The sequence below is a fragment of the Eretmochelys imbricata genome, chromosome 14 (assembly GCF_965152235.1).
Source record: "Eretmochelys imbricata isolate rEreImb1 chromosome 14, rEreImb1.hap1, whole genome shotgun sequence".
Taxonomy (NCBI): Eukaryota; Metazoa; Chordata; order Testudines; family Cheloniidae; genus Eretmochelys; species Eretmochelys imbricata.
Genome location: NC_135585.1, coordinates 46,447,954 through 46,462,525, shown reverse-complemented (window position 1 = coordinate 46,462,525; position 14,572 = coordinate 46,447,954). Strand labels below are relative to the sequence as shown.

The window sequence follows — 14,572 nt, the reverse complement described above, 5'->3', positions numbered from 1 at the left end:
AAACCAAGAGGACATGAGGCTCGAGTAGATTGCCCAGAGCCAGCCTCCAAGTCCTGGCAGAACAATGGCGTCTAGTGCCCCAAAGGGCGGGGAAGAGAGCTGCTGTGGCCAAGGCACTTCATTCCCCAGGAGGCTTTCAGGGTCCCAGGGCTCAGGGAAGCCCCTTTATTAAAAGGTGGCAGATGCTGAGGGACCAAAGCCTCCAGTGGCTCTTTCGGGAAGGCAATTTAGGGCAGGGGCCAGGATGGGCTGGAAATGGATCTCTAATGTGTGTGAGCAGGCCCACTCTGCTGTGCAGGGCACAGAGACGACAGGGGACCCTGTCTTGCTTCCAGCAGAGAGATCTCCTGCACCTCAGCGGCTAGAGGAGTGTGTGTGTGTTGTTGAGGGGAGGAGGGGGTTGGAGCTGACAGACCAAAGGTCTCTTCCCCCAGCTAAGTGATTTCTCTAGTTGCTGGCTATGGCCTCTGCAGCTCCTTGGTTTCTTCAAGGGGAATCCAACCTGCAGCCTGACAAGAACAAGGAGACTTCTGGCCCAGTCCCAGTGTGGGACCTTTAGCACCAGCCTGTCCCACTGGTTGCTGGATGAGGAACTCTGAGCTGGAAATAAGGAGCGGGCTCTTTTCCTGTCTCCAGGAGGCATCCACTGCAGGGAACCGAGCCAGCCCCACTCCCTGAGCTGTGTCATGCCCTGGCACAGTGCCCTTACCTCCCCCACTCTGGCTGTGTTCTTGTAGCCCAAGAGCCTGCTGTCCTGGTGCCAGTCATAGCACCAGAGATCTTCCACGTCATGTATGGTCAGGCCTGGAAGAGAGAGAGAGAGAGAGAGACTTTTCTCCTCATTCTGGTTGCAGTTTCTGTGTCCTTCCAAGCCCATTGGTGGCTGCACAGTGGAGTGGAGAAGAACAGAGGCAGAGAGAGACTTGTCCTCCGGCTGGGGTCAGTCTGAGAGAAATGGTCTGGGGTCCCATTATCAACCTGTGGTCACTCTTAGTCTCCTGTTGGGTTCCGTGTCCCAGCTGGGTTCCTTACCCCTCTGTTGGAGCAGCAGTTGGTAGAGCCGGTAAGTCCCCTCCCTGGCCTGCCGGCTGATGTCCTTGTCTGGATCGCTGACAAATAGAGCCAGCTGGGCCACATGGCGACCCATCCGATGGAACTCGGCTGAGATCTAATGAAAGGGAGAGCAGAGGGGACTCCATCAGCATTTTCCTGTCAGCTCCCTGTCCCTCCTGGGCCAGAGGGCTCCTTCCCCTTAGCCCCTCTGCAGGAGATGCTGGGGGAGAGGAGCTTGAGATCGACCCTTCATTTGTTCTGCTGCTAAGGGAGCCCGCAGGTGCTTTGGGATGCCAAACAGGGGCTGGAGCATGGGCCCCTTAAAGGCCCAGGGAAAACACTGAACCAGGACAAGAAGAACTTGACTAAAGCCTAGCTCAATCCCTACTCTGACTCTGCCTCCCCTTGAAGAACCCTCCTAAGCCACAGCCCTGGCAGCAGCAGCAGACCCTGCAGCCCGCTGGAGCCAGCCTGCCTCCGCCTGGAGCCAGCAAGCTGGGCTCGGAGCTCACTTACGTCAAACTCAGGGAGGGTGACTGTGTATCTCAGCAGGGCTGTGCTGCTCCTGATAGCCCTGGCTCGCTCCTGCGACACCCTGGACACGACCCAGAGGTTGACATGCTGTGGGGAAAGGAGGCAGGTCAGACTCGGTGGCCAGCTGCTCCTGCTTTGCAAATGAGCCCCGTGCCCCCAGCCCCAGGGGCCTGAGACATTCTGCGCAGGGGGGAATAGCTGAGTCATTGATGGCAGAGCTTTAGAAGGGGATTCTTTCCCCCAGGATGCAGCTTGTACCCTTCAGGTCACAACTTGTCAGCGTCTCTTTAGATTGGGACAACGTTCGGGGTCGGGGCTGGTCCCATCCTCCCAGAACTCCTGATTCCTGAACAGTTCACCAGAAAGAAGACCGAACCCTCGGCCCTTCCCTGCTACGCAAATCCTTGGGGGGATGTAGGGAGTGACTGAGAGCACAATCCCCCCAGGAATTTCAGAGCAGATCAAAGGGAAGAGCTGATTCCCTGGGCTCCTCCTCTTTCTCTAGGAAGGAGCATGTGCCTCTTCTCTGAGAACCATCTCCCCAATCTCATGGACTCTGTGTGTTGGAGGGGTGGGGGAAGGGTGGATTTTCAGACTCTCACTCCCCAAGACAGCCAGGAGCCCTGTGCTTAGTGCTCAGCAGAACCAGGCAGAGCTCTGGCTTGGAGTCCCAGCTCCTTCCTCTGTCCCTCAAGAAGGAAGGACCTGACACTACATTGCACTGACCTCCCCAACCAAGGACGGCCCACTGGGGACCCAGCTAGGAGGACAGAGTAGAAAATGCATCTTCCAGTCTCTCCTTACCAGTCCCCCAAAGAGTTACGGTCAAATGGGGCTCACCTCCAAGATGAAGTGCAGCCTGTCTGTGTCTGGGGACTCTGCCAGCAGGTTCCCCAGCATGGCATCCAGGACCTCTGGGATGACTTTGTGCAGAGCCTGCAAAGCATGGGTCAGAGTTAGGGAACCTGGGCCTACACCTGCCACAGGATGGGAAGAGGGGTCTCTGGGAAGCACTGGGGAGACTCCCAAACACATCTTCCGGCCTTTCTCCTTCACATCCCACTGCAGGCAATTTGCAAGAATTGATGACCCCTGGACCTTTGATCCATGAGCTTAGCAGGTCTCTGCAGAGGGCCTTGTAGGCAGAAGAGTATGAAACAGCCAAGTTGCTATGGATGGAACCTGGGCTTCTGGGCAAAACAAGGCTTATAAAGAAAGAAAGAAAGAAAGAAAGAAAGAAAGAAAGAAAGAAAGAAAGAAAGAAAGAAAGAAAGAAAGAAAGAAAGAAAGAAATCCCCCATGGAGGGGTAATCTCTTTCCTGCTGGAGGGAAGGATCCAACCCTGCAGCTTGTTCCATCTCCGCTACCCCACCCCTAAAGCTGGAGCTCCAGCGAATCAAGGGAGCAGGGACCAAGGACTACTCTGGAAGAGGAGGAGGATGGAGGAGGTACCTGGATGCCAGTGTTGTCCTTCTCCGTGCCCAGGGTGAAGACGGAGTGAAGGGCAGCTCGCAAGAGGTGGGTCTCTAGGGCTGGCTCCAGGGCAGGTTTCATGGTGCTGGCAAGAGAGAGGAGCTGGTATTAGACTGTGCAGTACAGGGGTGGGACTGTCGCCAACACGGACACCAAGCCACAGGGATAGAGGCACAGGCTGGCGAGAATGGAAACTGAGGCACTTAGCTAGGGAATGACAAGGCCAAGGTGTCCCAGACAGACAGTGGCAGGACAGGAATAGCTCCTGTTCCCTGGAGCCTGCTGCCCCTCCTGTATCTGAGCCCGGGAGTGAGCCCCTCCCCAAGGCCCCTGTCATGTTATGGGAGTGAAAAGAAGAGCCCCGCCAGGAGAGAGTGACCCTTCCCACCCCACCATCTCTGCCAGAGGCACCACTCTTGGGAGGTGACTTGGGAGGGGCAGTGACGGTGACTCCCAGCCTTGGGCCTGAGCAGCACTGGGGTTAGGGGAGTCGGCGGGGTGGGGCTGTCTCAGTACCAGAGGTAGCCCACTGCAGCCAGGGAGTGGGCGAGGACGGCGCTGGGAGACGAGTCATCGGGAAGCTCCTCGATGAGCTCCTGTGAGACGCGAAGGAGACAAAGGAGCGTGTGAGATTCAGGCCCGACTGATGCCTCCCAGTGAGGAGATGACACAGCCTGTGCCCCACATGGCCAGCAGGATCCCCCACCACCTCCCGCTCCTCCCATTCCTTTCTCCCCATTAGACTTGTCCCCCTTCCCGGATTCCTGCCCAGCTCACTCCCAATCCCCTTCTCTCCTCCTCCCTGTCAAAACTGCCCCCATTCAGCCTCATCCCGACGACCGAGCTGGGACCATGGTTTCCTTGTTCCCCACTCTCAGTTGCCCCCAGCCCCACAATTCTCCCGCTCCCTCCAGCTGCCGTATGGCATGTCTCACTCACCACGATACTCTGCACCACGGCCGCCTTGCAGCAGCGCGGCTCCAGCGTGTCCTCCCCTCTCTCCCATGCAGCCAGACATGCGGGGTAGATGGCCTGAAGGAACAGGAGCTGCTGCCCCTCATCCTGGACCCACCAGGAGTGGGGTATAGCGAGAGAGACCCTGTTAGCTAGGGACCTTCCTGCCCCACCCACACCAGCTCCAGGGATCAGGCCTCAATGGGGGATTGTGGGGACCCGCCTATTGTCCAAATCCCCCACAACTCCTACACAAGGAGGATCAGGAACTGGGACAGTGCCTGTGTGGGGAGATGACTTCGGCTGTTGTGGGACAAACACCCCCATCTTGGGGGTCACACATCATGGATGTAAAAGGGTCCCATTGGGGGTGGTGGATCAGGAGGCACAAGACCCTCGGCAGGGGGTGGGGATGCTGGGAAGGGACAGGGCAATCTTGGTTCCAGCCCAGGTGGGGAACATTTGTACCTTATCTCTGCACTGGAGCTGCTCTCGGATGACTTTGAGAGCAGCTTCATCTTTGGCCACGTCCACCCCTTCCTCCTGCTCCGAATCCAGGGGGGTCCCTGCACCAGGGAGGGAAGGACAGGGGCGTGGTGCGCAGAGCAGGATTCAAGACCCCCCTTCCCACCTCAGGCACCCAGGGCAGATGGGGCCCCAAACCTCCCTCTCAGGGATGCCTTCAGCCCCCAACAGCTGCAGAAGCCCAGAGCAGAGCCCCCCTCCACTGGCCAGGACTCCAGGGGAGGTGCCGATTCTCCCAGCACCGGAGCAGCAAGGACCAAAGTGGCAGCAGCTCTTCACGCCCCCACCCCCAGGTCCCCGTGCAGAAGGGGCAGCTGTGTGACGGCTGCTGCTATTCCGTGGGGTTCGCAAGGCTCAGGCCAGACACCTGGGCTGGGGACCCCCCCCCATATCCCTGGGAGAGCGTCTGGGCCCAGGGTGTTCACATCCCGTCCTCACCCCTCCCTCAGCCCAGCCTGGCTCCTCACCTGGAACAAAGCAGTGGCCTCCATCGGCCTGGCTGCTGCCAGAGGCCCAGGTGCTGCCGCTGTCCCCTGCTGAGCTGCTGGTGCTGGGACAGGGACTTTCCGTCTCCTGGCCTGCAGGGGCTGGAAGGTCCTCAGAGACCGGGCAGGGCGATGCCTCCTGATGGGAAGGAGGGCTGGGCTCCTGGGGCCGCTGCTGCCCACATAACAAGCCCCAGAGCCACCCTGCCCGGCGCCCCTCCTGGGCTGGGTCCTGTCTGCAAAACCGCAGCCTGGGCCAGCTCCACTGGGGCCTGGTTGGGGCCTCTCCCAGCTCGGCGCCTGCGCCGGGAGCCGGGGTCCTTTTCCAGAAGGCCGGGCACTTCCGCCGTCTGGCCTGGACGGGACCTGCTTCCCCGCCAGCGGGGACACAGGGGTTGCTCTGCCCCTTGGGAAGACGGCAGCTGCTTCCCTCAGGCTCTGGGGCCACCTGCAGAGCCTTCCTCCCGAACATCCGCAGGAGCCTGGCCATCCTGGAACCGAGCGGGGAGCAGGGGTGAGTCTGGGCTCAAGGCAGCCTTTCACTCATGGGCCTTTTCTGTCCCTCCTCCTCCCTGCTCCAACCACAGCCACCCCCTCTGCCCCCACAGGAGTCCAGGGAGTGCCATCTACACACTCGAGCAGGAGTTCATTGCATGATCCGCTCCCAACGTTCCCCCTCATAATCCCTGCTGCTGCAATATCCAGGAAGTCTCATCCTTTTCCAGCAATGAGGTCAGTCCCAAAGACCATCGGTTACTCTGGAGAAGCAGCCCCTCCTGTCATCCCAGGCCACTCTCCCACCCAGGCTAGAGAAGGAACAGAACCCAGGAGTCTGGCCTTCTCCTGGGAAACCATTCCTCACATCAAAGTCACAAAGGCCCTCGGCACAGGAAGTACAGGGCCCTCCTCGTTCCCCATTGATTTCCAGGCTCAGCAGCTCCCAGGGTCTGTCTCAGCTCAGAGACTCTCAGCCTGGGGAACAGTGTCCCACAAGGGAAGGGCTGGGAGCCCCATTGCTGGAACCTTTCCAAACACACTGGAGACGGCTCTGGAGAAGCCCCTGCCTGGCCTAAGAGTGAGGGGCTCTTGGGGGCTGTTTGCAAAGGAAATCCCCCTTTGGAGATAGTCTCTCCCCCAGACAGACAGGGGAAGCCACCGAGGAACCCGAATGCCACTCACGTGCTCTCAGTGATGGGATGATGGATGGCGGATGTTCAGGGTCTGCAGACGTCCCACGCCCTTCTCCTCACTCTCCAAGCCCAAGGCAGGCTGGAGAGGGTGGTGACCTCAGGAGTTACCCTGCCCAGCCAGCAGGCAGGGTGATGACACTAGGGCGATCGACTGGCTAAAAAAGAAGAGTCTGTCTTATTGCCAAGGGACAGAGAAACTCAGCCAGGGGCAGGGGGGTGCAGAACACGGCCCTAGGGCGGAGGTGACAGCGTCTCCAGGATCCTGACATCCCAGCACTTTACTCACCTTCCTGGAGCCTCCCAAACCCACTGGGCTGTAGCGATGGGACCCCAACCCTACTGATGGCAAACGGGCCTCAGCTACCGGCTCAGGGTCACACTGAGTGTCAGAGCCATGGATGGACCCCTTCACTAACCACTGCCGCACACTCCCTCCCACAGCTGGCAATTGCAACAAGGCCCTAATGTCTGCTCCCCCTGCCTTTGAGAGAGAGTGTCACTCCTGCTTCCATTGCTGCCTATTGATCTGTGGGACTTTGGGCAAGTTGCTTCCCCTCTCTATGGCTCTCTGGGACTCACATTCCTGAATGGGCTTTAAAAAAGACAATGGTTCAAGTTTGGCCCCAAATAGTTCTTGTTTCTCAAGACTAGCCATTTTAGCAAAGTTTAGAGTTCTTGACATTCAACATCTGGAAACATCCCTTTCTCCTTCGCAGACGGCCTTAACATCCCTTATCTCACCCAGGCTCCCTGCTGCCTGGAGTTAGAGAATTGACCCTGTTCCCATTGGACCTACCCAAGGTGTCACACAGCGAAGCGGTGATGGAGCCAGAAAGAGAAGACAACTGTCCTGATTCCTGTTCTAACTAAAAGACAACAACCCCCCAGAGGCAGGATAAAGCCCAGGAAATCAGGTGTGAACATTTTCATGGAAACCTTTTTCTGTCAGAAAATCCATTCAGACAAAACCACTTTGTTTCTTGAAATCATAACAAGTAGGATGAAAATTCTTTGCAAAAATATTTGTTTGCAAAACAAGAGCATCTCCTGTCCGTCACAGTGCATTCAACTGTCTCATCGTACACAAAGGGGAGACACTATGATCTACAAAATTAGATGAGATGCTTCAGTCTGAGCTAAGTAGTTGCTGCTTTTCACAATTTCAAAACAATAAAATGCAAATCAAATCCAATATTAGGTCATAATCTGGTATGGCTCAGTGTGATAGGTCACCCCATAGTCTGCACTGCTCCGAGTGACACTCTTCAGTGGATCCCCAGCATCCACCCATGGCGAGGTAGGTGGGAGAGGATTGTTATTCCTACTTGACAGAAGGAGAAATGAAGGCTGAGAAAGGAGCAGGGACTTGTCTTAGCTGATGCAGCCAGTCAGTAGCAGAATTGCTCTCAAATGAGCTACAGACCAACAATTGTTCATAGTAATTATTCAGCAATTATTTCAGAAGAATTGGAATGTTCGAGAGGATCATGAACTGCTCCGAGACAACGAATGCAGAGCAGCATCCACATTGGTCAAACATATAACTGATTGTGACTTATTTGCTTGGTCATAAAAGAGAACAACAAAGACCAGAGTTTCCTCCCTGTCAATAGCCCTCTCCTCAGCCAATCAAGGTTGAGACTTTGAGGGGTGGGAGGCTAAGGGTTCTCATCAAATAGCCCAAAGAATGGCCCTGGTCACCACCGAGGCGATCACTCTCAGAGCACTAGTCCAGTCTCACCTCTCTGTGAGGGCCTCCCACAACCCCCCCGGCCCTCGTTCCACACAGAGCTCCTGGTGGTAGGAGGAGAGAAGAGGAAAAGGACAAAGCAAGCAAGAAGAGAAAGGTAGGAGGGACAGAGGAAAAGGGAAAACAAAAAGGAGAAACCCCAATGTCCCCAGTAATTCTAAGGGACAAAGTCCTAGGTCAGAAATAAAATACTGCCCCCACAATCTAATGTTTTCCTTCCCTAAAAGTCAGCCGGCACCTGATGGATCAGACTGAACAGGTTCCAAACCTCTCCGAGGCTCTTACCTTCTATACAGGGACGTCTGTTTTCGAGCAAATCCACTAAAAGAAAAGGAGAAAACTCCGAAGAGGGTCCTCCTTGCGCTCACGAATGTGAAAGGGAATGCTCTCTCAGTCCTCCAGGAGAGACCTCGAGAAGGAGACGTGCTGAAGCAAAGCCACAGGGATCTCCGAGGTTGCCCCTGTCCTGCACCCCTGTCCTGCCTGGCTGATGTCAAGATCTCTCTGTGAGGTCATCGCCTCCCCACCACCTTTGTCCAATAGGCTGAGGTCCTGCCAAAGGCCCTTGTGATGTCACTGCCACACCCACCCCTCGCCTGCAGTGCTGATGTCCTGCCCCTGTCCAGCCACATTGGATGTTTCAGCTGCTTCCCCTGGATCACCCCACGCAATGAGCGTTCATTGTGGGCTCAAGCCGTACACAGTAAAACATCAGAGGCTTCTCCCCATGCTACGCTCATTTTTTCATAAATTAGCAGACTTTATGGTCAGAAGAGACAATTAGAGCGTGTCATCTGACCCCCTGCATATCACATGCTTTCTGTAGAGCATAGGAGCTAGTTTTTGACTACACACGTTCCAGAAAGGCATCTAGTCTTCATTAGAAGACATCAAGAGGTGGGGAATTCCCACCACTTCCCTTTCTAGTTTCTTCCTTTGGTGATTCATCCTCACTGTTGAATATGTGTGCCCTCTTTTGAATACAAATTGGTCTCTTTTGAGTTTCCAGCCACTGGGTCTTGTTATGCTTTTCTCTGATAGATTAATGAGCCCTTTAATACCCAATATTTTCTCTCCGTGAAGTCACTTCAACACTTCAATGATGTCACCTCCCGATCTTTTTTATAATCTAAACAGGCTGAGCTCTTTCAATAGCTCACTAGCATCTGCCAGGAAGGGAGTCCCCATAGAGGGACACCATAATCTCCCAGGGAGGGAAAAGGCTCTCACTGCCATTTCTTAACCTCATGGGGTGTTCTCCTGCTCTGCCAACCCCACCCCTATTTCAGCATCTCCAGGTGCCTGAGGGAGCAGGAACCAGAGGCCATCCTGCAGCTGGGACAGAGATGGAGGTTGATGACCTACCTGCCCGTGGTGACCATGGTGCAGGACAGCCCTCAGGACATGCGAATGCAGCTCCAGATCTGGGAGCAGCTTCCCTTTGCTGGCACGAGACCTTGCAGGTTGCAGGGGGTGAGACAGGCACTAACTTTTGGAAACCCTCAGTGGGATCAGAGGGTAATGGTTTGTAGAAAGTGGTGTTGGAGAGCTTTACAAAAACTAGACAAGAAGGGTGCATGTTCCAGGGGAGCTCCAGCCCCGGTGCTGTCAGTGAGACGTGTCCTCCCAGCCCTGCCTGACGGGTCTTTCTGTCTCAGACCCTCCTTGGAACTGCAAGAAAAGTCCAACCTGTGGAGTTGTGGTTGCAGTGATAGTTGTATCGTCTGCGTTGATCGCTGCCATCATTGCTCTGGCAGGTGAGTTCCCAGCTTCCGCCCGGCTCCCTTCCTCTCCAGCTACGATCTCCGCGCATCCCATTCCCCCGTGACCTACCACACTCACTCTCTCCTCCCGGCCTGTCCGGCTTCTGCCCCTGGGACAGAGGATTCCTGGGGGATCTTCCTCCCAGACCCCTGCACCTGGGCACTCTCTGTGTCGGTACGATCTGACTGACATTAGCCCCCACAGCCCACCTCTGAGCACTTTGGACCCAAGTCACCTTTGCCACGCGCCGTGAAGCAGTCCCTGACCAGGGTGTCCAGTGGGACAGGGTGCAGTGCAACCCTGAGCCCTTTGCCTTCCCTGTGTTGCTCTGAGGTTACCAGCCTGGCCTTCCTGGATCTTTAGGTCACGCCTGTGGCTGGGCGGCAGGTGCTGCCGTGTTACTGAAATGAGCTGTAGAACTCAGTCTAGACCCCTACACCAGCGCAGTGTGGAAACCCCCCAGTCGCTGAGCTTGGCCAGGAAGGGTCCCTTAGCACCATTCACTCCCCCGGGCTGCCCAGACAGCGTGTGCTCGTGCAGAGGGCATCTGTTTGCGGTGAACATGAACCCTGCTGTATCCCCCCGTCATCTGTGGTGAGGGGTGCTGGAGACTGTCGGGGGTGGGATTTCTCTATTGCCCTGCGATCCGATCACTGGGCCCCAGGAGGGTTTAGCAGCTGGCAGAGGAGATTGAATCCAGGTCTGTCTGCATTAGGAATCCTCTGTGCCGATGTCATGACGTCCTTGCAGTTGAATTGGTGCAAACCGCTAAAGGAGACGCACCGCACTGGTGCACAAAGGAGCTTGCCTTGGTGCAGTTCGCTGCAGGAAGTTACCAGAGCGAGCCGCACTGCTCCAGCGCATCTCCAGGAGGTGTTTGCCCGGATGTCACTGTGATTATACTGGTGCAGATTGCTCTGATACAGATGGGCCCTGAATCCCAGCTCCCTGCTGTAATGGCAGGCTGTTGCTATGGGCAGCATTGGCTCTCGCTGTGTAAGGTGGGAATCTGTGAGCTTAGGTTTGGTTACACACCTGCAGGTGCAGGGAGCTCTGCAGAACATGTGGCATCTGACCTGGAGATGGATGGTGGAGACAGCCTGTGCCATCAACTGTTAGTCACTGACTTCTCCGCTCAGTTCAGTAGGGCAGGGGTGTGGGCTACCGTGCACTGCACAGTGAAATCTACAGGGTCAGACATGCCTTGTGAGTGAGGTGAACACATGCTCGTTTTCTGATCACCGCTGCCACGTTTCCTAACTCTTCCCGACTTAGAGTGTCTATTCCTCGCTGAGCGCCAGCCACATGGGAAGGCTTGAAAACCAGCTACCGAGTTACTGTGGTGCAAACAAAAGTGATGTGCTCAAAAATGTCTGGAGGGGTTTGAGTCCGACTCCTCTCAACTAGACAGGCCTTTCAAATCCTCTTTGGTGTCACTTATGGGTGACCCCACTGCTGCCCTTTCATGGCTCTGAAAGGGTTACACTGCCGTGAGGGATTCCAGAAAGTGCCTTTCTTGCTGCTGTGTTTGGGGAGAGAAAAGTCTGCAGGTAGGAGGTGAATAAGTTCCATCATTCCTGGCCCACAGTGCAACAGGTCACTTCCCGTGGCTGTGGTTTCTGGCTCCCCCTTGTGGCTTTCATGTCCCTGCGTGAATGTTCCCACGTTCCTCTCAGTTGTTCACCTGCTGTTTGTTGCGAGGTTGAACGTCCAGCTGTTGATCTTGTGCCTGGGGTGAAATGCTCTGAGCTGTGTCAGTCCCTCCCAGGCTGGGAGTGCCCCTGGAATCCTTCTTGCCAGGCAAATTTACTGTGACAAACGTCTCCCTCACCCTGCGTCTGATTGTAGTGGACCAGCCCCAGCTGGGGGTCCCGGTAGGCTTGGCAACCCGGTCAGTTGACTGCCTGTTTGGCCGCAGTCAAATACTCCAGAGAGAGCCCTGGGGTTAGGAGGCAGCCTGCCTTTCGGATTGCGTCTTGGAGCCTCGCTGGTGTTTTTCAGAACTTGGTTTCAGTGTTTTGCCTTTGTTTTCTGAGTTAAAATAACTCAGTGAAATACATTTTTTAAAAAATTAGGTAGATCTGTATCTATCTAAAGCTAAACCTACTGGAGACAATGACGTCTTGCTCTTTTTTGTTCCTGTTATGATAAATTGGTATTTTAAAATATCTGACCACTCTTTGACAGATTTGACTGGTCAATTGACCAATTTTTGTACCAGTCAAATGCCCAATTCTCGATGCAACTCTTACCCTCCATGTGACTGTCTCATTCTCAGTGCTGACCTCTCAGCTTTCATCAGCTGATCTGTGCCCCCCTGCTAGCCCTTCGTGCCCGGACGGCTGGATGGGATACCGAGGGAAATGCTACTATTTCTCAGAGAGGGAAGGGAGCTGGACCGACAGCCGGAGCCGCTGCTCTGCCCCGGGTGCCTCTCTGGCTGGGATCGACAGTGAGCAGGAAATGGCGAGAGACTCTCAAATTGCCAGACACTGGCCTTGGCACAGTGGTGGCTGCTGCAGCAGAACCTGGGCTCTGCCCCGTGGAATGAGGAGCAGCTCTGAGCCCTCCCGTGCTGGGAGGCCGGAGTGAATGAACTTCCAGCTGCTGAACGCCAGCCCTGGCTGGGCCCAGGGCCCTACTGTCTGTGTGTGATCACAGGGATTGCCCATTCTCCACTGCCCCCCTCCCCAAATAGGGAGACAGCTTCTGTCTAGGGCAGGGCTGGCTCAGGCATCTCCTGGCCTGCTGGCTGCTGGAGTGGGACTGAGAACCCAGCCAGTGATCCTGTTGTGGGGATGGGAAAGGAGCAGCCAGCTGAGGAGGCGGGGGAGAAGGGGATTCTCTCACATTGACCCCTCCCACTTCAGCTTGCCTCCCTCCCTCCTCCTGCCGTGCTGTGGTGAGCGGGGGCTGATCTGTGAGAAGAGACATCTCTGCAGAGAGCTCAGACCCAGCAGCTGCCCTCAGCCCAGGGGGACTTGGGGTGCGGGTGACTGGGAGCACCGGGGTGGGGCTGCTCTGTGCAGGGGGAGGGTTAATACTGCCTGGGTGATCTTTTATTTTGCAAAAGGGAGGGGAAACACCACCCCCCCAAAAAAATAAACTGAGCACCCTTCAATATGGGGGGAGGGATAGCTCAGTGCTTTGAGCATTGGCCTGCTAAACCCAGGGGCCATTTAGGGATATGGGGCAAAAATCTGTTGGATGATTTAATTGGGGATGGGGGTTGGACAAGAAGATCTCCTGAGGTCCCTTCCAACCCTGATACTCTATGAATATGTGACTGGGATTCTCTGCAGAACAGAGCCCTGGAGGGGTCGGGGAAGCACCGGAGCTGGGGCTGATACCTGCTGTCCTTCCGCTTTCTTTAAGGTGTTCCTGCTGCACCATAAGGGTGTCCAGGACCACTGGATCGGCCTCCGGAGGGAGCAGGGTCTGCCCTGGAAATGCACCGACGGCACTGAATTCAACCACCTGTGAGTGTCTCTCACCCCTCTGTACTAATTCCCTGGGCTTGGGGATTCTGGTGTCTGAGCTGTTTGAGTTCAGGTAGATCCACCATTCAGTGCTAGTGAAACAACCAGACACGACCCTGGTCCGTTCGCGTCCTGCGTGTATCGGAGACCGATGGGAGCCGGCGTGTCCCTGAACTCTCGGCTCCTCCCCGCAGCATGGTGCTGGGCCGGAGACAGAGGCCGCCATAGCCAGAGGTGCCCTCGCAGCTTGCTGGGATTTCAGCTGGGACACTCGCTGTTCTCCCCCAGCCCTCTTCAGCAAGGTCCCTGGGGTGTCTGACCGGCCCTGGGGAAAGGAGGCAGCAGGGAGCTCAGGTTAACAGTGGCTGCTAGAGAGGGCAGCATGCTGAGCACTGCATGGCAGGTGCAGGTCCCGCTGGGGATTGCAGCCGGCAGGTTTGAGTGACTTGGCTGGTGAGGCCTCTGAATCCGCAGCAAGGCACCGACGTTAAAGAGCCTGCGGTTCACAGGTGCTGGACGCCTGGGGCTCCCACTGGAACGGGGTACAGTAGTGATGGCTGCCCAGCCAACACCCCGCGATGGGTTTCAGTGGGCTCCAAGTGTGATCACAAAACCAGCGCTGCTTGAGCCTGGAGCAGGGTTTGAACCCCGGAATTCAGCACTAGAAGCATGAGCCTCTGCCATAGGAGCGAAAGAATCCACTTCTTTAACTGAACCCCCCCCCCCCCCCCGATTGATAAAGCTCTTATGCAGGCCAGCCATTAGAGGAGGATGGAGACCCCCCACTTCCCTGGTCTGGGTTACTTCAGTACTTTGAAAAGTCAGGCTCTTATGGTGCTGGGTCAGGGCTCCCCAGTGGACAGTCCCCATTCTGCTGTATTGGACCCAACCATTGGATCCCACCTGCTTCCAGCCTCACTGGGTCTGAATAGCCACCAGACACTGTCCCGAGTTTGGGCCTCTGTGGCCCTCTCCTGGGATACAGACTCCGTGTCCTGAGCTCTGCTCCTGAGGGGCTGGGAGAGTAGCTGCTCCGCACTCAGGCCTGCACTGTGGAGAACGGCTCCCCTGACTGGGACTGGTGTGAAATGCCCGGCCTCTGCCTGACTGCAGCTCCCTGGCTTCTGTGTTGCAGGTTTCAGATAAGAGGAGGAGGTGACTGCGCGTATCTGAACGACAAGAAAGGGGTCAGCAGCTCACGGTGCTACATGGGAAGACGGTGGATCTGTAGGAAACCTGAGGTGTATGTGATGGGAAAAGAGATTGCACTGGAAGGGGGCTCAAAATGAGACTCCTAGACGTGACACTGATCCAACTCACCTACTTGAACGAGCCAAGTCCCCGTTCGTCAGCCTGGCCAGGATC

At 56.1% G+C, this 14,572-nt stretch overlaps 2 protein-coding genes across 2 annotated transcripts in view; both read left to right on the top strand.

Moving 5' to 3' along the window:
- Nucleotides 1-14,572, top strand: part of LOC144275259 (E3 ubiquitin-protein ligase TRIM39-like) — a 412,642-nt gene that overhangs the window by 110,943 nt on the left and 287,127 nt on the right. The window lies entirely within an intron of this gene.
- Nucleotides 9,542-14,496, top strand: LOC144274886 (C-type lectin domain family 2 member B-like). Its single transcript, XM_077833979.1, has 5 exons — nt 9,542-9,575; nt 9,623-9,721; nt 12,007-12,194; nt 13,104-13,207; nt 14,343-14,496. The coding sequence occupies exons 1-5, from the start codon at nt 9,542-9,544 to the stop codon at nt 14,494-14,496; spliced, it is 579 nt and encodes a 192-aa protein (XP_077690105.1).

Coding starts and splice junctions, on each gene's coding strand:
- LOC144274886 (XM_077833979.1), top strand. CDS start 9,542: ATGTTCCAGGGGAGCTCCAGCCCCGGTGCTGTCA. Junction 9,576..9,622: donor CTCCAGCCCCGGTGCTGTCA/GTGAGACGTGTC, acceptor TTTCTGTCTCAG/ACCCTCCTTGGAACTGCAAG. Junction 12,195..13,103: donor TCGACAGTGAGCAGGAAATG/GCGAGAGACTCT, acceptor GCTTTCTTTAAG/GTGTTCCTGCTGCACCATAA.